General features: G+C 45.1%; 1 protein-coding gene across 1 annotated transcript in view; it reads left to right on the top strand.

Moving 5' to 3' along the window:
- Positions 1-26,822, top strand: part of COG7 (component of oligomeric golgi complex 7) — an 88,712-nt gene that overhangs the window by 36,647 nt on the left and 25,243 nt on the right. The window contains exons 8-13 of the mRNA XM_040257798.1: positions 4,683-4,810; positions 6,079-6,233; positions 12,689-12,805; positions 15,390-15,455; positions 24,290-24,476; positions 25,980-26,120. Of these exons, the coding sequence (XP_040113732.1) occupies positions 4,683-4,810; positions 6,079-6,233; positions 12,689-12,805; positions 15,390-15,455; positions 24,290-24,476; positions 25,980-26,120 (794 nt within the window). The remainder of the gene's footprint in view (positions 1-4,682; positions 4,811-6,078; positions 6,234-12,688; positions 12,806-15,389; positions 15,456-24,289; positions 24,477-25,979; positions 26,121-26,822) is intronic.

The raw sequence follows: 26,822 nt of genomic DNA, 5'->3' as shown, positions 1-26,822 counted from the left end.
GGAGTCATCTGTAGTAAATAAGACTCCTCATTCCCCCATGCCCTAACCCGCACTGGGCGCTATTGTTTTCCCCCTTGCCAGTTTCTTAGACAGTTAACAATATATTGTTTCACTTTTCATTTCTTTGATTACTAGCCAGTTTGAAAATTATAAAAAGTTATATTTTTTTCTCTTAAACTGCTTATTCTTTTGCCTCTTTCTGTTTGAGAGTTTAATCTATTTCTGGTTAATTTATAAGGGCAATTTATTTAAAACAATGTTTTATCAGATATGTTATCAACAAAGCACTGTTATAAAAATTCATGATACAGTTATATCTATAACATAAGATGAAACTCTCCTATAATCCCACTAGCTGGAAATAACCACTGTTAAAAATTTGGTGTGTATTCCCAAAATATCTTACATAGTATGGATTTTTTTCTCATTATCAGCTATGTTGCAGATATGTTTTCTAACTTTCTAGTTTACCTTTAAGACTTCTATTTTAGTGTATATAGTGTAACTCTCTAAAGGGTTATGCAGTAGAAAGTATAAAAAAAAAAAATTAGTTGACTTTATAGTTAACAAGCAATATGTTTGGAGTAGGAAATGACAACCTACTCCAGGATTCTTGCCTGGAGAATTCTGTGGACAGATGAGCCTGGTGGTACAGTCCATGGGGTCATAAAGAGTTGGACATCACTGAACACATACACACATGTATTGGGTTTAGAAAAACCCAGAAAATACAAGGAAGGAAAAAGAGCAAGCTCAATCAGCTGTCCAGAAACAATATTTTGCATTATATACACATGCATATTTTGTGTATGAGTGTGTGTGTGTGTACTTAAATGCTTTTTATTTTTTATTAGTTTTTATTGGAGTATAATTGCTTTACAATGTTACCTTTTTTTTTTTTAAAGAACTACTGTCTTTTAAAAATTTTATTTATTTATTTATTTTTTATGGAGCTGGGTCTTTGTTGCTATGTGCAGACTTTCTCTACTTGCAGCAAGTGGGAGCTACTCTTCCTTGTGGTGGGTGTGTGGGCTTATTTATTGTGGCAGCTTCTCTTGTTGCAGAGAATGGGCTCTAGGGTGTGGAGGCTTCAAGAGTTGCAATGTGTGGGCTCAGTAACTGTGGCACTTGGGCTTAGCTGCCACGCAGCATATGGGATTTTCTTGGGCCAGGAATCAAACCTGTGTCCCCTGCACTGGCAGGTGGATTCCTAACCACTGGACCACCAAGGAAGTCCTTGTTAAATATTTTTAATACAATATTTTATTATCACCGTCACCCTCCCAGTTTTATATTGATGCAGTACTGTCATCCAGTATACAAATTTTCCTAGTTCCACAACAGTCTTTATAGCCATTTCCCTATCTCTTATTAAAGTCCGCTCAGTGTACATGCATTATTTTTGGTTGTCCTTTCTCTTTAATCCCTTTTAAACTAAAAACAGTCATCTCATCTCTGGTCTTTCATGACACTGATGTCTTTGTCGAATACAGGGTAGTTTTCCTGTAGAATGTCCTATTGCCTGGAATTATCTAGTTATTTCCTTGTGTTTAGATTTAGATGAAACATTTTTAATAAGAATACCACACTGTTGATGATGTATACTTCTATGGCATCACATCAGGAGACACATAATGTCCAATTATTGGTGGTGGGTTGGATTAATCACTTGGTAGTTATACCTGCCAGGTCACTCCATTGTGAAGCTACCTTTTCCTCTTTGTAATTAATAATTATCTATGGGGTGATATTTTAGCCCATAGGAATATTCCGTTCCTTAAGAAACATTTACCTAATGACTTTAGCATCCATTTGTAATTCCTGCCTGAATAAACCTTTACATAGCTGATTATAAAAGGGTGATATTCTAGTTCTCTCATTTCTTTTACATACATTTGCAGGCATTCTTTTGTGAGATTTTTCTTCCTTTGTCTCTCTTTAATGTCACTATAAACTTATGGATTTTTTAATTCATTGTATTATAATTATTTTCATTATTCATTTTGATGCTTAAGTTATTTCAAATTTGGTCAGTGATTGACCCTTCAGGCTGGCACCTGCCTCATTTTGACACGTCCCTATCAGCCTTAGAGTGTTTTATTGCTTTTTGGCACACACAGATCCAGGAACATTTTGTATTGCCTCAGACCTAGAATCAGCTGTTTTCTCAAGGAGCTTGGTTTCTTCTAGTGGGAAATGGTATTTAGGAACTAAGACCTGGTACCATGGGTGCTTATTGTTGCTGGGCTATTATTACTTCCTAGGCCCTTTGTGAACAGAGCTAGGAAATACATTTATTTTGTTTATTTTTTTAAAATTGTAAAAAAAAATAATTTATTTTTTAATTGAAGGATAAATGCTTTACAGGATTGTGTTGATTTCTGCCAAGCATCGACATGAATCAGCCAGAGGTGTATGACTCAGGGAACTCAAACCCGGGCTCTGTAACAACCTAGAGGGGTGGGATGAGGAAGGAGGTGGGAAGGAGGTTCAAGAGGGAGGGGACATTTGTGTGCCTATTTATTTATCTTTGGTTGTGCTGAGTCTGTTGCTGCCTGGGCTTTTCTCTAGTTGTGGTGAGCAGGGGCTCCTCTCTAGTTGTGGTGTGCAGGCTTCTCATTGCAGTGGCTTCTCTTGTTGCAGAGCACGGGCTCGAGGGCACTCAGCCATCAGTAGTTGTGGGACTAGAGCTCAGTAGTTATGGCTTCCGGCCTCTGGAGCACAGACTCAGTAGTTGTAGTACATAGCTTATTGCTCTGCGGCATGTGGGATCCTTCCAGATCAGGGATTGAACCCATGTCTCCTGTATTGGCAGGCAGATTCTTTACAACTAAGCCACCAGGGAAACCCCATATTTTTAAAAATTACCAGTTTATACAGCACTTCCAAATCAAATCCAACACCAGTAGATTTTTGCCTCTTGCCATTCTCTATTGCATCTTTTCTCTCCTACAAAGAGAATCATGGTTTCCATCAGCAGTGTGTGTGTGTGTGTGCGTGTGCATATATGTGTCTCTGTGTTTTTTGTATACACATACAATTACTTTTCATGACCCTCTTACAGATAGGTCAAAAGGTACTTACTTTACTTATTCAACTATAAATGGGCTAGTTCTAGAGTGCTGTATGCTGAGGATGCCATGCTAAGCAAAACCAGACAGAGTCCCTGCTCTCATACAATGTATATTCCAGTGGGGAATAGCCAGATAATCATACTGATGAGTGTATAATTACAAAGCGAGATGAGTACTTTGAATAGCAAAATGGCTCTAGGAGAAAAGTAGAATGGTCCTAAGCAGATAAAGATGATCGAGACCCTCAGACATGAACTGAGTGAGTCATGAAGGAAGAATAGGCGTTAACCAGATGAAGAGGGTTAGGGAAGAACAAGGTCTTTCCAAACAGAAGTAGTAGCCGGTGGCCAGAGGGGAGCTTTTGAGAAACCGAGAGAAGGCTGGAGGCTAGGGGACTTGTGAAAGAGGCCAAGGCTGTAGAAGTAGTAACAAAAATCGGTCCAGTTCGGTCACTCAGTCGTGTCCGACTCTTTGCAACCCCATGGACCGTAGCATGCCAGGCTGAGTACAACAAAAGTCGCTGGCATTATTGAGTGCTTACATGTGTTAGACACATACTATTTCACCTAATTTCCAGTTAAGCTTATAAAATTGATGCCTTTATTAACCTCATTTTACAGTTGAGGCAAGAGACATTGAAAAGTTAAGTCATTTGTACCTAGTCCCCTAACAGAAAGCAAGAGATCTTCAGTTAGAAAGAAGAGCCTTCATCCTTAACTACCCCCTCTTTCACCTCCTGAGGTCAAGCAATGGTAGAACTTTGCAGGCTATGGAAAAGATTTTGGATCCCAGCTGAAGAGAGAATTCTTAGCAGTTGAATTACTGTGTCACAGAATATGCATGTTAAAATTTTCATGTAGTTGAATATACGAATTTTGGTGCATATCCCCTTTCTGTAAAATCCTAGGAATGCTCCAAATGAAAATGTTCTTTTGCAGAGCCTTTTCTCTGTAGCAGTTCTTGAACTTGACCCTGGGGAGGGTTATCATTTGAAGAGGTTCTCAATTATGATGGGTTATAGGATTAAGGGGATCTATATCTTTATTATTATTTTAAAATTTTTTGTTTATTTATTTTTGGCTGCCTTGGGTCTTTGTTGCTGCCCAAGGGCTTTCTCTAGTTGCGGCAAGCCTGGAGTGCGGGTCTACTCTCTAGTTGCCCTAGATGGGCTTCTCACTGTGGTGGGATTCTCTTCCTGCAGAGCATGGACTCCAGAGCACAGGCTCAGTAGTTGTGGCCCACAGGCTTAGTTGCTCCGAGGCACATGGGATCTTCCCGGACCAGTGATCAAACCCGTGACCCCTGCATTGGCAGGCCGATTCTTAACCACTGGACCACCTTGTCATTCCAGAAATTCAGGGAAGCTCCCTGAATCAGTGTCTTTAATAGCACTTTAGGCAAATAGTACACAAAGCTCAAATTTATTGAAGTATTTACTGACATGATTGTTATAGGTTCCATGAATGGTAAAAGCAGATGAACAGATAGTAGTCACCCCAAAGATGAAATAGGAAAAGTTCCAGTAGAGTTCCTTCCACCTATCGTTTTTCACCAGTTAATTTCCAGTTCCTTGTTCACTATTGCTTTTAATTTCCTATTTCCTTGAAGATGAGCAAAACCTGGTGAAAGTCATGGAACTGGTGGATGCTGTGTATGGTCCATACAAGCCCTACCAGCTGAAGTATGGCGACATGGAAGAGAAGTACCTCCTCATCCAGTTCAGCGAGGTGCCTCTGGTAAGGTCACAGCACTGCCGGGGCCAACTGGGCATCGCTGTATCTGCCAGGCTAGGGTCCGGGTGGCTGGGATGCTTCGGAGAACGTGGGAGCCAGCATATGGGATGCAGAGAGTGGGAACAGGTGTGTCAAACATGGGCTCTCAGCGCTTCCTGGGCTCTCGTAATCCAAACGAGACCACAGATCTGCTACCTGGTTTTTATTTAAAATCCCCAGTAAGGACCTAGCACCCCTCAGAGGCTTAAATCTTCTCAAGATTAAGTTGGTTATCTCCCTGAGTCAGTCATGATTACGCAGTCTTTTGTTCAAGGCAGATATGCAAACAGACACGAGCGGAGCACTCAAGCACAGTGCTCTCAGGCCAGGTTCACCAGGTGGACGCACCAGAGGAGAATTTCCATTGCAAATAATTAAGTCTGTCTAGCGGGAGAGGCGGACACAACTGAAGCGACTTAGCAGCAGCAGCAGCAGCAGCGGGAGGTGAGTTAACATTGAAGAATAGATCTTAACAGTAGTTCAAGCTAGCTGCCTCCTGCCATTTTTTTTCTGTTTTCTAAGGATGTCCCTAGAAAGTCTGTTCCACTCAGTTATGTTCTTGCCCCTAAAGGAAGCATGTTTTTTTTTCACTGCATTCTTTTGGAGTGTGTGATACGAAGAATTCAGACCCGCACTTGAGAGCCAGAGGGAGAGCTGCTGCTGCTGCTGCTAAGTCGCTTCAGTCGTGTCCGACTCTGTGGGACCCCATAGACGGCAGCCCACCAGGCTCCCCCATCCCTGGGATTCTCCAGGCAAGAACACTGGAGTGGGTTGTCATTTCCTTTTCCAATGCGTGAAAGTGAAATGTGAAAGGGAAGTCTCTCAGTCGTGTCTGACTCTTCTCGACCCCATGGACTGCAGCCCACCAGGCTCCTCTATCCATGGGACTTTCCAGGCAAGAATACTGGAGTGGGGTGCCACTGCCTTCTCCACAGAGGGAGAGATACCATGTTAATCACAGAAAAAGAGGAAAGAGATAAAAAAAATATATATATAAGGATGACTATACGGATTTGATCCAGGAGTTTATTTCTGTGATCTCACTGGCCGCTTAGACTGTTCTTCGCTCAGTCAGGCTTTTAAAGAGCTCTCATAGTTTGGGACTGCATTTCTGATGTTCGTAGTAAGTGGTTTGACCATGAAGGAGGAGGTCTGGCGCTCCTCCCATCTGGATGTTGTCTATTCGTTTGTTCTTCAGTCTGAGGCAGCTTTTTATTGTCTCTGCTGACCAGGAGCATGGGGAAGTCATTGACTGTGTGCAGGAGCTGAGCCACTCTGTGAACAAGCTCTTTGGCCTGTCTTCTGCAGCTGTTGACAGATGCATCAGATTCACCAGTGGCCTGGGGACCTGTGGCCTGCTGACAGCCCTGAAGTCTCTCTTTGCCAAGTAAGGCTGGGGAAGTGGGATCAGGGCCAGCTGCAGGGAGATAATGGCCTGCTGATGGCCCTGAAGTCCCTCTTTGCCGAGTAAGGCTAGGAGAGTGGAGTCAGGGCCAGCCTCATGGGAGAGTGGTGTCTCCCAGTTAAAAATGCGAATGTCCATATTCCTGCCATGAATCGCTTGCACCTAAGCCTAAGGGGACATCCTTAATGATGCTAAGAACATCACAGCACATTCATTATGGTGGAGCATTTAAAGCAAGCAGAATGTCCATCAATTTGGAAATGGCCAAATAAGATATACTAAGGGAGTTCCTTATGAGGCAGTTAAGGTGTTAATTCTGTCTACACATAACAGCAGGGATAGATGTCAAAACATACTGTTGAAGTGAATGAAAAGTTGCAGGATACTATGTAGAGTACATTTTCTGTAGCAGGGTTCAGCAAAGCTTTTCTGCCAAGGACCAGATGATAAGTATGGTGGGCCTTGAGGACTTTGCAGTCAATAGAGACATTCATGGAGAGTGCTTCCGCAGGAGCACAAAAGCAGCCAGAGACAGCACATACCTGGGTGGATGTGGCCTTGTTCCAGTAAAACTTTGTTTACAAGAAGCCAGGAGTGCCAATTCCTGTTCTGGATCCTTTTTGAAACTATAAGTGCGTTATATATTCCTATAGAATACAGGTCACCAAACTCTCGCTCATGAGCCAAGTCTGTTTTTGTAAAAGTTTTTGTAAAAGTGTTATTGGAATTCCACTAAGCCCATTCACTTATCTGTGGCCTCTAAATCCTTCCAATGAAGTCAGAGTTGAGTAGTTAGAACAGAGACCTTGTGACTTGCAAAGCTTAATACCTGGACCTTAACAGACAAAGTTTGCTAAGCCCTGATGTGGAAGGTTAGGCAAAACTCAAAACACTGATTATATTTGAGGAGAGGGAAGACTAAGTTAGTAGTCATAGGAGACTTAGCTTTGTTATTTTCTGATTCTTAAAAAGGAGAATAAATTAACACATTTCTTGTGTAATTAAAAATATAAAATAAAAAAATATATAAACATCATGCTCAGTAGAAGAAGCCAGTCAGACAGGACCTCACGTTATATGATTCCATCTATACAAAATGTCCAGAACAGGCAAATCTATAGAGACAGACAATAGGCTAGTGGCTGCCTAGGCAGGGCATGCAGGTTCCATCCTGGGTTGGGAAGATCTCCTGGAGGAGGAAATGGCAACCCACTCCAGTATTCTTGCCTGGGAAATCCCATAGACAGAGGAACCTGGCAGGCTGCAGTCCATGGGGTCGCGAAAGAGTCAGACGTGACTGAGCAACTAAAGGAAAGGGCTGGGGAGGGGGGGCATTTGGAGAAGATGCAGGATGACTGCTAAAAGGCAACAGGGTTTCCTTTAAGGCTGATGAAGCTTGTTTTAAAGTTGATTGTGGTGATGGTTGCACAACTCTGTGACTGCATAAAAACCTTTGGCTTGTGTGATTTGTGAATTGCAAAGGCGATAAAGCCATTAGAACAAAGAAACAGGGAAGACCAAAATTAAATTTACTTAGAGAAAAGAAGAGGTAAGAAATTTCAGTATAAGGCTGGATTCTCTGACCTGTGTGATTGAGGTGAAAGGGCCCTTGGAAGGTTAGATGCTTCAATGTTTAGCTTATAGACGGATACATTCTCAGGCTCTGCAAGAGACTGTATTCTGGAATAAAGTTGCCTTGAGTCTCAAGAAACTCCTCGTACTGAACTGAATGCTCTTCTGCTGCCGTAAGTTTAGGGAGCCCTTGTCATTCCAGAAATACTGAACATGCCCCTGTGAGCTCTGAGGGCCCAGTGCTGTTGGTCACTGCCGTGGACGGTCTGCACCTCCGAGGGCGGCTCACAGGAAGATACTGAGGGGACAGGGGCCCTGTTCGCAGAGGGAATGGGAGCAGGTGAGCCCAGATGGCACCTCCAGAGAGAGAAACATCAGCAACAGGTTTAATCAAATAAAATTCACCTCTTTCTCTGCCACCAACCAGGATTTTGTGGATGAAATAATTCTGTTTGAGACCTAAAATTTTTATTATAACAAAAGTAAAACGCTTTCAAAAATATATATATATTTAAATACAAAAAGGGGTAAAAAAAAAATAAAAGTCTTCCTTCTTTCCTGCCCATGTCCTTCTCCTCAGAAGTCACAAGTTTTAGTCTTTTATTTAAATATATTTAGCTGCGCTGGGCCTCAGTTTCGGCACGCGGGATCTTGGTTCACTGACCAGGGATCGAACCCAGGCCCCCTGTATTGCGCTCAAGGAGTCTTAGCCTTCTCACTCTTCTCTCCAGACTTTAAAGAAAATTTGTTCGTTTATCACCTTTACCTGTTATGTCTTGCCTCTCAGTCCTGAAAGGTGAGGAACTGGGCCTCTTTGAGTCTGGTCCTCTCGTATCCTCTCTCCTCCCAGTTCTCGTTGGTGATGTTTTCATTTTTGGTTCTTCTGTTGGTTACTTCTTCAGTTCCTTCATTTTAAAAAGTAATGCAAATCCATATTAAAAATTCAAACTGGACCAAAGGATGTAGGATGAAGCCAGATCACCTTCTCTAGAAGGGGAGGATTTGAAGGTACCAAAATAGCTGATATTTGTTTATGAAATTAGTCAGGGAAATAAGGGTGATACTGACTTACCCAGGGTTCAAGTGGGACCTTGTTCAGTAGTAGGGAGGGCATGGGATGGTGTTCAGGAAGGAGGGGTAGGGAGGATGAAGGATGCAGGCAGGGCAGGAGGGTAGCCTAACCTGGATTTGGCCAAGGCTGTAGAATCCATAGTTAAAGATGGCGTGGTACAGAGTCAGGGGCATTCTGGCTGTGAGGGAGCTTGGGCCCTGGAGGTGGAGCCCCCTGAGCTGAGATCCTGGCTCAGGCACTTAACTAGCTGGGACCGTGGGTGGGTTCATGCACCTTTCTGAGTATTGTTATCTTTTAGTTGGGGAAACTGATAGTGATAATATCACCTTTCTGTGTGGTTGTGAATATTGAGTGAGAAGTGAATGTGCTTAGTCGCTCAGTCAGTCTTTGCAACCCCATGGACTGTAGCCCGCCAGGCTCCTCTGTCAATGGAATTCTCCAGGCAAGAATACTACTGGAGTGGGGAGCCTTTCCCTTCTCCAGGGGATCTTCCCAACCCAGGGATCAAACCCAGATCTCCTGCGTTGCAGGCAGATTCTTTACCATCTGAGCTAGCAGGGAAGCCCAGGGTATATTGAGTGAAAGCACATAATTACAGCACCTTGCATGGTAGAGACACTTGGAAGCATTTATTGTGAGAGAGTTGGAGTGTTTTGGTACAAATGCCATAAAAATGTGGTGTGATGCACACATCACCTGCGAGCCCCACTGGGGCTAAGCAGTCACCCACCTCCCCCTACTTCACCCCCCTGCCATGCTCCATAGCTGCTCACCATCCCAGGGACTCTGTCAGGAGCTTCTGCAGCGCACTGGCACTGTTGGGCGGGGTGCTCTTCACGTACTTGTCATGGTTGCAGGGTGGTGACAGGTGTTTAACCTTCTTCAGCTGAAGCGCAATTATGTCCTCCAAGAGCCCCCTCTCAGTGTGTCCTGAGGCCCCTGCCCCTCCCCCAGGGGAAGCTGTCACGTCTCTGGGTGGGGTCCGTGGCGTTTTGGTTTCATAGCTTTTCAGCGCTACAGTTTGAGGCCTCCGTGAAGGCAGCAGCACCGGCGCTTGTCCTCAGCGCAGTGGCCTGCTGCAGTTCTGTCCACTTGCTTCTCTGAATGGCCTTTCTTTCCACCACACAGACTTATTCTTCAGGGCGGTGCCTGGGGTCCTCACAATCCACCGTCCTCCCTAGAGTGTATGGTTTGGGAAGGGAGAGGAGCAAGATTTCCTGTGATGTGTGCAGGTGTTGTGGGTTTTAGGGAGCCTCTTGGCTTCCAGAGCACGTGACCATCCACCCCAGTCCTCCTTACCGTACTCTCCCAAAGGCATATGTTTATTGTTTACCTTCCAAGAACTGTGCAGCCAGCCATCTGTAGCCAGCATCCCTTATCTGTGGCTTCAACTAACTGTGGATCGAAAATACTTGGGGAAAAAATGTGCAGAAAGTATCAAAAGGCAAAACTTGAATTTACCTGTGAGTTTGCCACATGCTGGCAACTATTTACATAGCATTTATATTGTATTTACAGTTTACATAGTATTTACCTTGTATTAGGTATTATAAGTAATCTAGAGATGATTTAAAGTATATGGGAGAATGTGCCTAAGTGAAGTCGCTCAGTCGTGCCCGACTCTTTGAGACCCCATGGACAGTAGCCTGTACCACGCTTCTCCATCCGTGGGATTTTCTAGGCAAGAGTACTGGAGTGGGTTGCCGTTTCCTTCTCCAGGGAATCTTCCCTACCCAGGGATCGAACCTGGGTCTCCCGCATTGTAGACAAACGTTTTACCGTCTGAGCTACCAGGAAAGTCCATATGCCTAATTATTATTTTTAATTCTCTCAGTCGTGTCTGACTCTTTGCTACCCCATGGACTGTAGCCTATCAGGCTCCTCTGTCGATGGGATTTTCCAGGCAAGAGTGCTCGAATGGATTGCCATTTCCTTCTCCAGGGGATCTTCCCAACCCAGGAATCGAACCCGGGTCTCCCACATTGCAGGCAGATGCTTTACTGTCTGAGCCACCATGGAAGCCCTTCGTATGCCTAGGTTATATGCAAATACTATATACCATTTTGTATTTTTTTTAAAATTTGAACATCCATGGATTTTGGTACTTTGGCTGGGGGCAGGATCCTGAAATCAGTCCCTCACGGATACCAAGGGAGCTACAATATATAAAAACAGTACCACTGCACATCAGCTTTCATTTTATACTTTTCAGGGAACTTTTGTGTGTCCTGTTTCATTCATTTCATTTTGTCATCATGACAACACTGTGGGGCAGTACAGAAGGTAAAACTCGCTCAGTCATGTCTGACTCTTTGTGACCCATGGACTGTACAGTCCATGGAATTCTCCAGGCCAGAATACTGGAGTGGGTAGCCTTTCCCTTTTCCAGGGGATCCTCCCAACCCAGGGATCAAATCCAGGTCTCCCGCATGGCAGGCAGATTCCTTCCCAGCTAAGCCACAGTGGAAGCCCAGGAACACTGGAGTGGGTAGCCTATCCCTTCTCCAGCCGATCTCCCCCACCCAGGAATCGAACCAGGGTCTCCTGCATGGCAGGCGGATTCTTTACCAACTAAGCTATCAGGGAAGGCAGTGCAGAAGACATCATCAAGTCCACTTTGAAGATGAGGAAACTGAGGCCCAGACACCTCGGTACTTGCCTAGATACTGCAGTGCAGGTCTGTCATTGCCTCACAGCCTGTTTCTGGATGTCTCCCTAATGCCCAGGCCTGTGCTAATTCCTGGGGATACAGTTATGAGCCACACAGGGATAGTCCCTGTTCTCTCCCAGAGCTTCTAGTCTAGTGACAGCAATAATCATGAAACACATACATTAAATAAGCTATTTAGTGATACCTGGGGTTTCGTGATAAGTGGGATGTGATAAGCCATTTAGTGATAAATGGGATGAAGAAAAGTAAGTGGTATAGGTGCGAGCAAACAGCACAGTCTGCGAGGGAGGGTTTTCAGTTTGGAATCCAGCTTCATGCTTCGCTAAGGTTGGGCCCAAGCCATGGGGCTTGGCTGTTTACTCTGAATTCAAGGATTGGAGTGGGCTTCCCTGGTAGCTCAGCTGGTAAAGAACCCGGCTGCAATGCAGGAGACCCTGGTTCGATTCCTGTGCCGGGAAGATCCCCTGGAGGAGGGATAGGCTACCCACTCCAGTATTCTTGGGCTTCCCTTGTGGCTCAGTTGGTAAAGAATCTGCCTGCAATGCGGAGACCTGGGTGCGATCCCTGGGTTGGGAATATCCCCTGGAGAAGAGAATGGATATCCACTCCAGTATTCTGGCTTGGAGAATTCCATGGACTGACTGTATAGTCCATGGGGTCGCAAAGAGTTGGATACAACTGAGCGACTTTCACTTTCAAGGATTTCAATGCTGCAGAAGTACCTTGTGGTATCTCCTAGGTATCTGTCAGGTATTATAGTGGGGCCGTGATGTTTTAAAACAGTCCTTTAAATTAGCTTCCAAAGAAATGCCTCTGTTAGGATGAAGGAGTGATTTGCCAGCATCATCTGTCAGCTGGTGGGTCACAGAGTTGTGGTCTTAGTGGCCGTCCCCTTCCCCTTCATCGTGAACATCTCTTAAAGCTGCTCTGCAAGATGAAAAAGACCGTCTTGTTACATAGAGATTTGTTTGTGGTCAGAGCTTTATGAGTCTTGACAACCCTTTGCAGGATAGCCTCTGAAGATGCTCTCATTAGCGGTTTGTCCAAAGCTTTGTAATTCCGGGTGTCTCTAGGTCTGGAGAGTTTATGATGACACCACTGTTAATTTTTCTTTCCCCATAGGTATGTGTCTGACTTCACTAGTACTCTTCACTCAATACGAAAGAAGTACAGACTGGATGACATTCCTCTCAACTCTCTTTTTCAAGAAGATTGGACGGCTTTTCAGAATTCCATTAGGTAAAATGGGAGTAAACATATATAAACATATATATATATATAATAGTGTATAAAAATGATAAATGTGGGGTTTTTTCTCTTTCACTGTCTCCTCCACCCCCCCACCCCTTTTAAAGCAAATACTCTAGACGCTGCAAACAAGCCAATAAACAAAAAAACAAGCAAAAAACAAACATCAAAAAGACCTGTCTTGCTCTTAAAATATTTTCAGAAATTCTTTAGGAGCTCATCTCCTTTGGTGATTTAAGTTTTTTGTCTGGCTTGAGATTTTTTTCCCCCCTTAGCCTATAGTTTTTACAGTAAGTTAGAGCTTTTATATTTTAGAAAATGCACAGCTGATTATATCCTGTTTCTGGATCTAAGTGCCATAGTACTAAATGGTAAGGCAGTACTCTTTGGCCTGCAAAGAGCCGTATAAGAGTTCCGTGAAAGGACTTGAGGTGACCCTCCTGAATTGTTGTTGACAGGCTCCAGGGTAGCCTCTTTGACCTGTGGGCTGCTTGGTAGACACCCTGTTGCCCTAAACCGTGAGGTCTGATCTGAGTGTGACTGGCAGTGGCCTGAGGCATTTGGCCCTTGATATGTACAGCCAGGGAATGCAAATGCTGGCCAGTGGCCAGATCTGACCTATGGACAAGTTTTGTTCGATCACAGGATTTAAAAAAATTTTTTTAGATTATTTGCCAGCATGTAAAACCAGATATAACATAATCCAGCTTTCCAACATCATGTCAAAACTGGTCTCTCTGGAAGCACTGGGTCTATGTCGCCCCGAGGCCTTGACCTCTGCCTGGGGCTGGAAGCCGAAACCCCTGGTTGACGAGGTGAATGTCCTCTGTTCTGTTCTCCCACTCCTATGAGGCCTATCAGCCGTACTATTGGCCTGAGATAAAAAGCAATCCAGAAATTTCTTTTCCTTACAACCATTCTTCACATACATGTGTTCTGGAAAGGCAAGCTGCTCTCCCCCGACTTACATTCCTTGCCTGACCCCCTGGGCTAAGTAGCATGTACAGGGTACCCATGGTGCACATGGGTCCAAAGACCATCTTATCAGGGTAAACCCAGGACCTCCCAAGACCATCTGGAATATCTCCTCACGGGCTCTGATCTGAACTTTTATTTTTTGATGAAGTTTAATGTTCTAGATGTTAATATCCCTTATCAGCTGTGGCAGCTTGGTACACCAGAAAATATTATGCACGAAGTTGTTCTGTTGTACCTGATGTGAATGTAATATTTCACTTTCTCATAAACCTTTCTTATGATGGAATGCCTAGATATCTTGGTGATGATAGGCACTTTTAGAGAAAGTTAAAAGTTAACTAGCTCTAAGATGTTTTTAATCCTTGGATTTGTCCTGACATTATAGTTTGGTGTTGAAGGACTCAGTGGCTGGAGTTTGAGGCTTAGCATAAAATTACTCGGAAATTAAACGAATATTAAATTCAGACATCATGGCCATTCAGGCTTATCTCTCAGAAACAAATGGATTAAACTCATCTGCCTTTCATGTGATCAGAATGGAACATAATTCTAATATTAAAACAGTTTTCTCTTCTATGCCTGGCAAATAGCAGGCATCTCACAAACATTAAATAATGACTTTTGGTTTTTAAATTTTAGAGACAAAAGATTTCCAACCCATTTTTGTTTGTTTCTGTGTTTTTTTTTTTTTTTTTTTTGGTCACACTATGAAACTTGTGGGATCCTAGTTCCCTGACCAGGGATGGAACCCAGGCCCTCAGCAGTGGAAACTTGAGTCCTAACCACTGAGCCACCAGGGAATTCCCTCCAACCCATTTTCTCAAAGACAAAAACCAAGAACAACTTCAGTATTTTGTGTGCGTGCTAAGTTGCTTCAGTTGTGTCCAACTCTTTACAACCCTATGGACTGTAGCTGGCCAGACTCCTCTGTCCACGGGATTCTTCCCGTTTCCCATAAGAATACTGGAGTGGGTTGCCATGCCCGCCTCCAGGGGATCTTCCTGATCCAGGGATCAAACCTGGATCAGATCTTTGAGGTCCCCTGCATTGGCAGGTGGGCTCTTTACCTCTAGCACCACCTTGTATTCTGGGACATGTTAAATTATTTCAGATCACGTTGGATAGAGTTGTGATTCATAGGAGGGAGACCCATGACAGAGGAATATCAGAAAGGACCAGAATTTCCCCTTTTACGTGAACTGCTAATGAATGAAACATTTCAGATCAGCCCTCTAAGTGGGCTTCCCTAGTGACTCAGACGGTAAGGTAAAGAATCTGCCTGCAGTGCAGGAGACCCAGGTTTGATCCCTGAGTTGGGAAGATCCCCTGGAGAAGGAAATGGCAACCGAGTCCAGTATCCTTGCCTGGGAAATCCCATGGACAGAGGAGTCTGGCAGGCCTCCAATCCATGGGGTTGTGAGGAGTCTGACACGACTGAGCTCAAAGGATTAACTGCTGTCCCGTAACTGCTGTCCCACAACGCAGCACACAACCAAAAGGGTTGAATAGGTAGAATTTTTATGAATGAGACAATGTTTGTCCTGTAAATGTCAGCATTCCAGATGCTTAAACTTGAAGTGCTTTTTGTTTTGTTTAGGATAATAGCCACCTGTGGAGAGCTCTTAAGGCAATGTGGGGACTTTGAGCAGCAGCTGGCAAACAGGTAGGAGGGGCCTGGGGGTGGGTCCCTGGGCCCAGGTTTAGGGAAGAACTTGATTGAGTACACAGCACAGTCTGACGCCTCAGCGCTCCAGGGCTCTCTGTACCTAGGATACGAGGCGTCAGTATTGTCACCATTCAGCGTTTATTGAGCATCTAAAAGGAGCAAGGCCTGCTTGGCAGTGGGCACGTAATTTTAGTTAGATATGAAAGTCTCAGCCTAATTGAGGAAAACAGTACATGCTATCTCCAAATTATCAGTGGGCTGGGTTCCTGCTGCAATTGTGAGTCAGTTATTGGAAATCGAAATAAATTTCGCCATAGAAATGGTGTTCAAAGCAGTGGTGAAGTCCCCTGGGCCAACCTACAGAATCGGGCTGAACCGGGCCAGCCTGCCGTCTGGGTTCTGCCCCAGGGTTATGTGTTGCAAAGTGGGTGTGTGGCAATGAGGATTTCTGGGCTGGGGTCTGGAAGGTCCCTTCTGTCCCTTTCTCTATTCTGATACCTGCCCCGAAGGGACCCCTCAGAGGGCTCTAGCTGCCCAGATGCTCTTGTTTCTTTCAGCAGAATCTCATTGCCTCAGTGCAGCTGGGTTCTCTCTTCTGTAGGAGTTCAGGGGAAGAAGTCTGAACTCAGGTGGTGTGAGGGCCTAGCATCTGTCCCTTGCCCTCTTTCTGGGATAATTCTTCATTGTCTTAAAGTCATCTCTGCAAGAGGGAAAGAGGGACTTTCTGGCAGTGGTACAAAGTGAAAAGCAAGCCGAGACCTCGGACCGGGTGGACGGTAGGGGCGAACTGCTGGGGAAGGAGGTCAGACAGCCCTTGGGGTCAGGGGCCTGAGCTGGTCATTTCTTCTTCTCACGACTTTTGATCTTTCATTTCTGACCCCATGGATTGCCTTCAAGTCACAAGACTTTTCATGATGGTTCTCATTATGGGGAAAGTCTTGCTAGGGGTGAGGGGTGGGGTGGGGTGGAATGAGCAGCTATTGCGGTTCATGACTCCCAGACAGCCCAGCACAGAGGTTATGTGGCTTCCTGGAACAAATAAAACCAGGACATCACAGGCATACAATGGAGTGTGTGTAAATAGTATAAATGATGAAGTGAACGCGCCCTTCCTCGCTACTCCCACGCACACTTAAACGCTCATATTCATATGCAGGTCTATACACACACACACACACACACAGTGAAGGGAGCCTATGGTGGAGGGTAATTAGGTCTGGGTTCACAAAGGGTCTGCACAAAAATATGAACATTTTATATTTACATGTTTAAAAGAAAAACATGTAGCTTATTATTTTCTTAATTACAGTAGTAATTACATCCTGGGTCCAACTCATTGCACAAATTAAAAGTTCACAAGTATACAAAGTAAAAACTGAAAATCTCACCTTAAAAATTCTTCAGAAGAAAACAATTACAGCCCTCCACCCGTCACATTTGTTGAGCTTCTGACATTAAGAACCTCATTGCGTTAACTCATCAGTCATCCCCGGGGCCCAAAAAGATAGGTACTCTTCTTATCCCCATTTTTACACATGAAGAGACATTGAGGCATAGAATTTGGCACAGGTAATAGCTTCTTTTAGAAAAAGTTACTTGTTTTTGTCTGTGCTGGGTCTTCGTGACTGTGCGGGTTTTTCTCTAGTTGTGGCAAGTGGGGGCTCCTCCCTAGTTGCAGAGCTCAGGCTTCTCATTGCAGTGGTTTATTTTGTTGCGGGGCATGGGCTCTAGAGCACAGGCTTAATAGTTGTGGCGAATGGGCTTAGTTTTTCTGTCGTATATGGGATCTTCTTGAATCAGGGATCAAATCCGTGTCTCCTGCATTGGTGGGTGGATTCTTTACCCCTGAGCCACCAGGGAAGCCGCAGAAATAGCTTTTTAAGTAAAAGAAATTATTTGTGGAAAGAGCTGTGTCTGAGGTGATGCAAGTAAGAAGCAGTGTTTGAACAGGGATATCAGCTGAGTCATCCTGAGTACATGTCACACCCACACCATCCTTCCTCAGAGATGGGTGTCCATCCTTAGACTTGTGTTTCTCTGTGTGCATATCAGAAGTCTTACCATATCAGAACATACAGGCTTGCCTTAATCTTTTAATGAAGATGAATATTACATTCTAAAGGGGAAGGAAGGATCTGGTTAAGAAGATGCATGGGGCATTCATAGATAGGTAAAGAGCAAGCTCTTGTAACTGCACCCCAGCGAGGCTGAGTGCCTGGCCCGAGCTCTCTGGTGTGATGAGAACAGATTGAGTGTATCCAGGGGAACCTTTTTAAGATGTGGCGTCATTCTGGAAGCACTGAGCCTGGAAAGGGAAACGAGTAACAGTCACCATCTGTATTCCAATCAGGGAGCCCAACTGTTTGGCCGCTGCCTGTAAAACTTATCTTATCTCCCCATCAATTTCACCTGCAGAGCCCAGACTATGACTTAGGACCACTCCCCCGGGGTGGCAGCTATGGTAGCTCGAAACACTCCAGATTACTTGAGCGACAAGAGTGACATTGGCTACTGGGTTTTAGAGATCACCTAGGCAGGTGATCATTTTGACAAAGATCATTTTGTGACTTTATGGGCTGAGTGAAGCAAGGCCAAGTTGGGTGTCACCCGAGGGATTTCTCTTGAACTCGGGCGACACGGAGGAAGGTTGCCGTGGCTCCTCTATACTTTTATGGTGCCCACTACCGATTTTTGGCACAGTGGCATTTTCACTGGGACACAGCTTTAGTAGGGCAGTTCAGTGGGGCGATGAGGTTTGGAGAATCCAGAATAAATGTACACATTTCCCTGGCTGAGGCGTGGGCAGCAGCTTTTCCAGAAAAGGAGATGCGTTGACGAAGTAGGTGGAATTGGGATGTTCGACCCTCCCTCCTTATCATGTGTGGACTTAACTGCCTTCTCCTGGCACGGCAGGTAGCCCAGCACTGGCACATATTGGGCTTTCCTGTTAATCTCTGAGCTTCTGGGCAGGCTCTGTTGTATTTAATCATCTGAAAGCACCGAAGCCTAGCTTAGAGCCTATCACAACATGAGAAAATGTTTCTTTTTTTAAAAAATGTATTTGCTTTTGGCTTCACTGGGTCTTTGTTGCTGTGCAAGGTCTTTCTCCAGTTGTGGAGAACGTGGGGCTTCTCTTGTTGCAGAGCATGGACTCTAGGGCACATGGGCTCTGTAATTATGGCCAGCAGGCTTCTACTCCATGGCATGTCGAATCTTCCTGAATCAGGGATTAAACCTGTCTCCTACACTGGCAGGTAGATTCTTAACCACTGGACCACCAGGGAAGTCTGAAAATGTTTCTTAATGAATAAGGAAATCAAGTTTTCATTTTTGCATTGTTTAGTTCACAATACTGGGAAATACAGATAACAGGACATCAGAGTCTAATGATGAGATCATCTCATGGTGACTGGTTGAAGTGGAGGCTAGGGAAGAATGCTATTATTGCCTTAGGGCTGGAGCTGTGTTTATTCCAACAGTTAAAAATATTGGATTTGAAAAAAAAAAAAAAAATATTGGATTTGGTTTTTATTGTAGAGCACACTATTCAGACATTTTAAACTGTTATCTGTAATATTCGAAACATTCCCGGTGTAACTGCTTTTCTTCAACTGGAATGGCAGAATGATGCCACTCGCTAGCTGCCTGAGACTGAAGCATGAGCTGCAGTAACCCTGAGAAGGAGAGCTGACTTCCTGGAGGGAAGAGATGAAAGCTCAGCTCTCAGCTCCCTGCTCACCAAATCCAGGGCCACCTGGCATTCACAGAGTAATTATGGAACGCCTGTTCTGTGCCCAGCACTGTGCTTTTGTGGTTCAGTTGCTCAGCCGTGTCCTACTCTTTGCAACCCCATGGACTGCAGCATGCCAGGCTCCCCTGTCCTTCACCGTCTCCCAGAGCTTGCTCAAACTCAGGTCCATTGAGTCGGTGATGCCATCCAACCATCTCATCCTCTGTCGTTCCCTTCTCCTCCTGCCGTCAATCTTTCCCAGCACCAGGGAAAGATTTCTAATGAATCGGCTCTTCCCATCAGGTGGCCAAAGAATTGGAGCTTCAGCTTCAGCATCAGTCCTTCCAATGAATATTCAGGACTGATTTCCTTTAGGATTGACTGATTTGTTCTCTTTGTAGCCAAGGGACTCTCAAGAGTCTTCTCCAACACTACAGTTCAAAAGCATCAATTCTTTGATGCTCAGCCTTCTTTGTTGATATATGACTACTGGAAAACTCATAGCGTTGACTCTACGGACCTTTGTCGGTAAAGTAATATCTCTGCTTTTTAATATGCTAAGTTTGTCATAGTTTTTCTTCTTTTAATTTCATGGCTGCAGTCACCATTTGCAGTGTCTTTGGAGCCAAAGAAAAATAAGTCTATCACTGTTTCCATTGTTCCCACATCTGTTTGCCATGAAGTGATGACGGGTGCCATGATCTTAGTTTTTTGAAAGTTGAGTTTTAAGCCAGCTTTTTCACTGTGCTCTTTCACTTTCATCAAGAGGCTCCTCAGTTCCTCTTCAGTTCAGTTCAGTTCAGTCGCTCAGTCGTGTCTGACTCTTTGCAACCCCGTGAATCGTAGCACGCCAGGCCTCCCTGTCCATCACCATCTCCTGGAGTTCACTCAGACTCACGTCCATCGAGTCCATGATGCCATCCAGCCATCTCATCCTCGGTCATCCCCTTCTCCTCCTGCCCCCAATCCCTCCCAGCATCAGAGTCTTTTCCAATGAGGCAACTCTTCGCATGAGGTGGTCAAAGTACTGGAGTTTCAGCTTTAGCATCATTCCCCTCAAAGAAATCCCAGGGCTGATCTCCTTCAGAATGGACTGGTTGGATCTCCTTGCAGTCCAAGGGACTCTCAAGAGTCTTCTCCAACACCACAGTTCAAAAGCATCAATTCTTTGGCACTCAGCCTTCTTCACAGTCCAACTCTCCCATCCATACATGACTACTGGAAAAACCATAGCCTTGACTAGATGGACCTTAGTCGGCAAAGTAATGTCTCTGCTTTTGAGTATGCTATCTATGTTGGTCATAACTTTTCTTCCAAGGAGTAAGTGTCTTTTAATTTCATGGCTGCAGTCACCATCTGCAGTGATTTTGGAGCCCAAAAAAATAAAGTCTGACACTGTTTCCACTGTTTCCCCATCTATTTCCCATGAAGTGATGGGACCGGATGTCATGATCTTCGTTTTCTGAATGTTGAGCTTTAAGCCAACTTTTTCACTCTCCTCTTTCACTTTCATCAAGAGGCTCTTTAGTTCCTCTTCAATTTCTGCCATAAGAGTGGTGTCATCTGTGTATCTGGGTTATTGATATTTCTCCCTGCAATCTTGTTTCTAGCTTGTGCCTCATCCAGCCTGGCATCTTGCATGATGTACTCTGCATAGAAGTTAAATAAACAAGGTGACAATATATAGCTTTGACGTACTCCTTTCCCAGTTTAGAACAGGTCCATTGTTCCATGTCCGGTTCTAACTGTTGCTTCTTGACCTGCATACACATTTGGCAGGAGACAGGTAAGGTGGTCTGGTATTCCCAGCTCTTTAAGAATTTTCCAGTTTGTTGTGATCCACACAGTCAAAGGTTTTAGTGTTGTCGATGAAACATAAGTAAATGTTTTTCTGGAATTCTCTTGCTTTTTCTATGATCCAGTAGATGTTGGCAATTTGATCTCTGGTTCTTCTGCCTTTTCTAAATCCAGCTTGAACATCTATCTGAAAGTTCTTGGTTCACATACCGTTGAAGCCTCGCTTGGAGAATTTTGAGCATTATTTTGCTAGTGTGTGAGATGAGTGCAATTGTGTGGTAGTTTGAACATTCTTTGGCATTGCCTTTGTTTGGGATTGGAATGAAAACTGACCTTTTCCAGTCCTGTGGCCATTGCTGAGTTTTCCAAATTTGCTGGCATATTGAGTGCAGCACTTTCACAGCATCATCTTTTACGATTTGAAGTAGCTTAGCTGGAATTTCATCACCTCCACTAGTTTGTTTGTAGTGATACTTTCTAAGGCCCACTTGACTTCACATTCCAGGATGTCTGACTCTAGGTGTGTGATCACACCATCATGATTATCTGGGTCATGAAACTCTTTTTTGTACAGTTCTTCTGTGTATTTTTGCCACCTCTTCTTAATATCTTCTGCTTCTGTTAGGTCCCTACCGTTTCTGTCCTTTGTCAAGCTCATCTTTGCATGAATTGTTCCCTTGGTATCTCTAATTTTCTTGAAGAGATCTCTAGTCTTTCGCATTCTGTTGTTTTCCTCCATTTCTTTGCATTGATCTGAGGAAGGCTTTCTTATCTCTCCTTGCTGTTCTTTGGAACTCTGCATTCAGATGGGTATATCTTTCCTTTTTTCCTTTGCTTTTCGCTTCTCTTCTTTTCACAGCCATTTGTAAGGCCTCCTCAGACAGCCATTTTGCTTTTCTTCATTCTTTTTCTTGGGGATGGTCTTGATCCCTGTCTCCTGTACAGTGTCACAAACCTCCGTCCATAGTTCATCAGGCACTCTATCCATCAGATCTAGTCCCTTAAATCTATTACTCACTTCCACTGTGTAATCATAAGGGATTTGATTTAGTTTGTACCTGAGTGGTCTAGTGGTTTTCCCTGCTTTCTTCAAATTTAAGTCTGAATTTGGCAATAAAGAGTTCATGATCTGAGCCTCAGTCAGCTCCCAGTCTTGTTTTTTCTGACCGTATAGAGCTTCTCCATCTTCAACTGCAAAGAATATAATCAATCTGATTTTGGTATTGACCATCTGGTGATGTCCATGTGTAGAGTCTTCTCTTGTGTTGTTGGAAGGGTGTTTGCTATGACCAGCATGTTCTCTTGGCAAAACTCTTGTTAGCCTTTGCCCTGATTCATTTTGTACTCCAAGAGCAAACTTATCTATTACTTCCTCCTTTGCATTCCAGTCCCCTGTGATTAAAAGGACATTTTTTTTTTTGGTGTTAGTTCTAGAAGGTCTTGTAGGTCTTCATAGAACCATTCAACTTCAGCTTCTTCAGCATTACTGATCAGGGCATAGACTGGGATTACTGTGATATTGAGTGGCTTGCCTTGGAAACGGACAGAGATCGTTCTGTTGTTTTTGAGACTGCACCCAAGTACTGCATTTTAGACTCTTTTGTTGACTGTGAGGGCTCCTCCATTTCTTCTAAGGGATTCTTGCCCACATGGTAGACATAACTACTCGGCTAAGTGCTGGGTATTCAGAGATGAAGAACACTTGGTGTGTTTCAGCCTCACCATCTGATGGAGAGGAATGGGATGGCATGTGCTAAATGTATAAGAGGTGAGAGGCTAGTGAGGTCAGAGGACTGAGGCCTGAGGGGTATGATTGGGCACAGGAGAGCAGTCCCTGTAGAAGGTAGGATCTTTCCAGGGGCACCAGGGAGGGGAGAGCATTTCAGATCCCAGCAGCCTGTGAGTGAGACATGCAAGGGCCTGAAGCATGCTGTGTGGGCTGAACTGGGGGTGGTTGGCATGGGAATAGGAATGTCCGTAAGCCTATAGGGGCTCCAGTGATGGAGGGCCCTGGGTACCATGCCAGGCATGTTTAGTTTTATCTGGTGGGACACTGGCAGGTCTTTGGGGAAAAGATAAAATCAGATTAGCATTTAGAAAAGATCATTCCAGTAACCCTCAAGGACAGATTAAATGAAGCAAGGAAGGGATGGCCACGGTGGTCCAGGCAAGAAACAGTGAAGACTTGAAAGTGAGGCAGTGGCAGGGACAGGCCACGGTTCCATAGAAAAAAGATCCGACCAGAATGACCTGTGGGCATGAGACAGGGAAGACTGACTTGACCTTAACGGCAGAGGCAGATAGCTCTTGTGTCAGCTGCTTGTGTCAGCTCTGGTTCCTGAGGAGGATCCTGTTCCCAGCATTTGTTTGCAGATTCAGGCATTTCTTGATGAAGTCATGGGATTTGTTTTTGAAGAAGTAAGTGCCTAAAAGCTGCTGTGTCCAGAGTTATGCTTTTCATAAGAAATCATGGTGAAGGAGGGGTTGGGGAATTAGGCATGGTTGAGATATACAACAATGTCTAGTCTCCTGGCCCCACAGGTTCGTATAATCCTTTACACGTTTAAATGTGTGAGCCAAGTAGTGAACTTGGGCTCAGGAGGAATGGAGCGAAGGTTTTCAGCATCCATCAAGGGAGGTCATCTTCAATAGAGACAGATGGAGCGAGGGTTTTCAGCGTCCATCAAGGGAGGTCATCTTCAAAAGAGACAGAGAGTCTACTCCCCAAGCCACGCTAGAGGTTGATCATCCCTTAGAACCTCCCCTCAGGCTTTGTTCCTTCTCAGGAAAGCGCCAACTTCCCTCAATATGTCTCTCTGAACTGCAGAGTAAGCTTTTTGGTGCTGATGAGCACAAGTAGGGCACAAGCCCAGTGTGTGTGAGAGCGTGAGCCCCGTGGGTAGAGCTGTGCAGGGAGCTCCAGGGACGAGCTCTGCCACTGCCAAGTCCAGTGCCTCTGTGACCACTGGGCTGGTGGCTCCCTTGGCCTTGACCGTTCCAAAGAGATGCCCACAGAGCTCATGTGTAGAAAGTGCACAGTGTTCCGGATTGCAGTGAATTGACAGCTGCCCTGAGGCTGGGCGTCATATTAGGACGATGGCATGTTCTGTCAGAGCATGTTAAAACAGGAAATGAAAACGTCTGGTGTTGATCGTGCACCTGATGTCCAGCTCCCTCCCGAAGGATGAATGGCATCTGTGTGCCTCATGAGGAGGCCCTGGGATTCAGGGAGGAGCGTGAATGCTCCAGGAAGGAAGCTCCATGCACGTGGCTCAGGGCATAATGGGCATCACTTTCATTACAGGATTTTGTCCACAGCTGGGAAGTATCTCTCTGACTCCTTCAGCCCTCGGAGCCTGACCGGTTTTCAAGATAGCATCTTGACAGACAAGAAGAGCTCTGCCAAGAACCCATGGCAAGAATATAATTACCTCCAGAAAGATAGCCCTGCCGAATATGGCAGTTTAATGGAAATACTTTATACCCTCAAGGTATGAGACCAGACTGATGGCATTCTTGTGCTCTTGAAAGCTTTGCCCTTGCCACTCACCCTTTCCCTAACCCGGCTGCTCTGCCCCCTGTGTGTGGGCCCTGAGCTGTGGCAAAGCCTGCTCCCACGACTCTGTCTCAGTTTTGTTGGGGTTTTAAGAAGCCGAGCAACTAAACCGGAGTCGAACCAACTGAAGCACAGTTGTAGGAGTCAGATTAACAGAGCTTTATTACTGAAAGATTGGTTGGAGAATGCAGTTCTAGATCTGTAGCCAACTGAGCTTGCCATTCTTCCCCCAGAGTTAACTTGTCAGCAGGGTGGGCTGAGCTGGACGGCCCTGGACTCCCACACAGGGACAGAACCTGGGAAGGTGGCCCCCAACCCAGCAGCCGGGGGAGGAGCAAGGGTAGAGAGAAGCCAGGCACGAACACCCCCTCCCCCAGTGCAAGCTTCTCCATGTGGCAGCACAGGGGCGTGGCACTCAGTGTTAGATTTGCTTGTCTGCCATAAAACTGACCTTGACTTTGAGCTTTGGGCCCCCTTGGGTTCTAGGGGCAGAGCAACCTCCTAACAAATGGAATGAGCCATAGGCTCCCTGAGAATGACCCGAGGTTCTTAGTGGTCCGTGGCATCCTTTCCAGAAACTTCCTCCCCGCCACCCCAGTCTGATTTGAATCTCAGTCTCTTGGTGATAAGTAGAGGAGATAGTACTGTTCCCAGAGCACCAAATTCAACCTGAAATTGTCTGTTTGGGCCTCGCGCTCTGGAGGTGAGCGCACAGTGTTCCTCAGGATGTGTCTGAGGCTTCAGCGTTGCCCTCGCAGGGGTCTCCCCCACCCCTCTGCACCTTCACCTACCACCTGGCTGCGTTTGAGCTTGGCAAACACTTCTCGGAGCCATTCTGCAAGTTCACTCATCCATGCTCTGCGATTAGGTTAAAGCCACTCCGTTTATCTTTATTGCTGATCTGATTTATGTCTGTTTGTCGTAATCGGTTCACTACTAATAGCAAAACGAAGGTTACATTTTCCACCTCTGTATTTTCTCAGGCTATTTGGAATACCTTGGGACTCACACGGGGGGCGGGTGCATGCTCTGGTGTACGGCCGAGAGTAATTGACTTGACCTCCCTGGGAATCAGGGCTCTGCCTGTCACTCTTGTTTCTACTTGACATGTCTCAATGTTTTTTCCTTTCTTCTGTACCCTTGAGGGACGGTCACAGGTTAATTTTTCGTTACCTGTCACTCCGTGAGCTGATATTAGTTTAAGATCAGAGTCACCTGGGAAAGTGAATACAATACCCAGACTTGGTGGTTCAAGCAGATCCTGGGTGTCTGTGACTCAGCATGTCCCCAGGGGGTCCCGAGCACAGCCAGGATCAGAAACCATCACTGTCGAGAACCCTCTTGCTGCTTTCCTTTCAGTGGCTTTTCAAAACGTTTAGCTCATCCCTCGGTTGCATTCAGGGCCTCACAACCTGCCTTTTGCATTTTCTTGTCATAGGAAAAAGGGTCGAGTAACCACCACCTGCTGTCCGCGTCACGATCGGCTCTGACTCGGCTTAACCAGCAGGCGCACCAGCTGGCTTTCGATTCGGTCTTCCTGCGCATCAAACAGCAGCTGCTTCTCATTCCCAAGATGGATGTGAGTTTCCCACCAGCCAGCCAATGCACCCGCTCACCCCCTGTGCTGGACCTATCATCCCTTTCCCGAGCCTTAGGAGGGGACCGCTTTGACGCTCCTGGGCTAGAAGCCTCACTGCAGAGTCACTGTTCCCTTATAATTCATTGTTTAGCATGACTGTTTTGTATATATATATATATATATATATTTTTTTTTTTTTTTCTGTTCCCAAACAATTTATTCTTCTTAAGGGTTACATAACAGATCATCACTAACCCCTGCCAAGGGGCTGTCTCATCTTAATAGTAGTCACTGCGATGCTGTGGTTTCAGATTGTTTTTTGGGATTATTCCTCTTGCTTGATTAACTTTCACCATTTGGAGACGCTTACCTGTGGCCTCGCAGGGAGAAGCAAGGGAGCTTATGTGCCATTGGATAGGCTAGGGCTACTCAGAGGAGCTAGCTGTCTGATGAAGTCGAGTTGTTCTCCTGCCAGATGTTTGTGGAGACTTGGTTCTGGAACTTGACCCAGGAGAGTGCCTTACCAGGTGTGGTCTGGTGTTTTTGAGGGGAGTTTGAAGGGTAATGCTCTTTTCTATCTTTGATACTCTTGCTGTTTGGTTATTCTTAGAATGCCTTGTTCCCTTTTCTCTTCTCTGGTTGTCCTTACTGCTTTTCAAGGAATTGCCCCCTCAGTCCTCTGTTTTCTCTACTGGCTCTTGA

The sequence above is a fragment of the Oryx dammah genome, unplaced genomic scaffold, assembly GCF_014754425.2.
Source record: "Oryx dammah isolate SB20612 unplaced genomic scaffold, SCBI_Odam_1.1 HiC_scaffold_2, whole genome shotgun sequence".
Lineage (NCBI taxonomy): Eukaryota > Metazoa > Chordata > Mammalia > Artiodactyla > Bovidae > Oryx > Oryx dammah.
The sequence above is the reverse complement of the archived record's forward strand: the minus strand, read 5'-3'. Positions and strand labels throughout refer to the sequence as shown.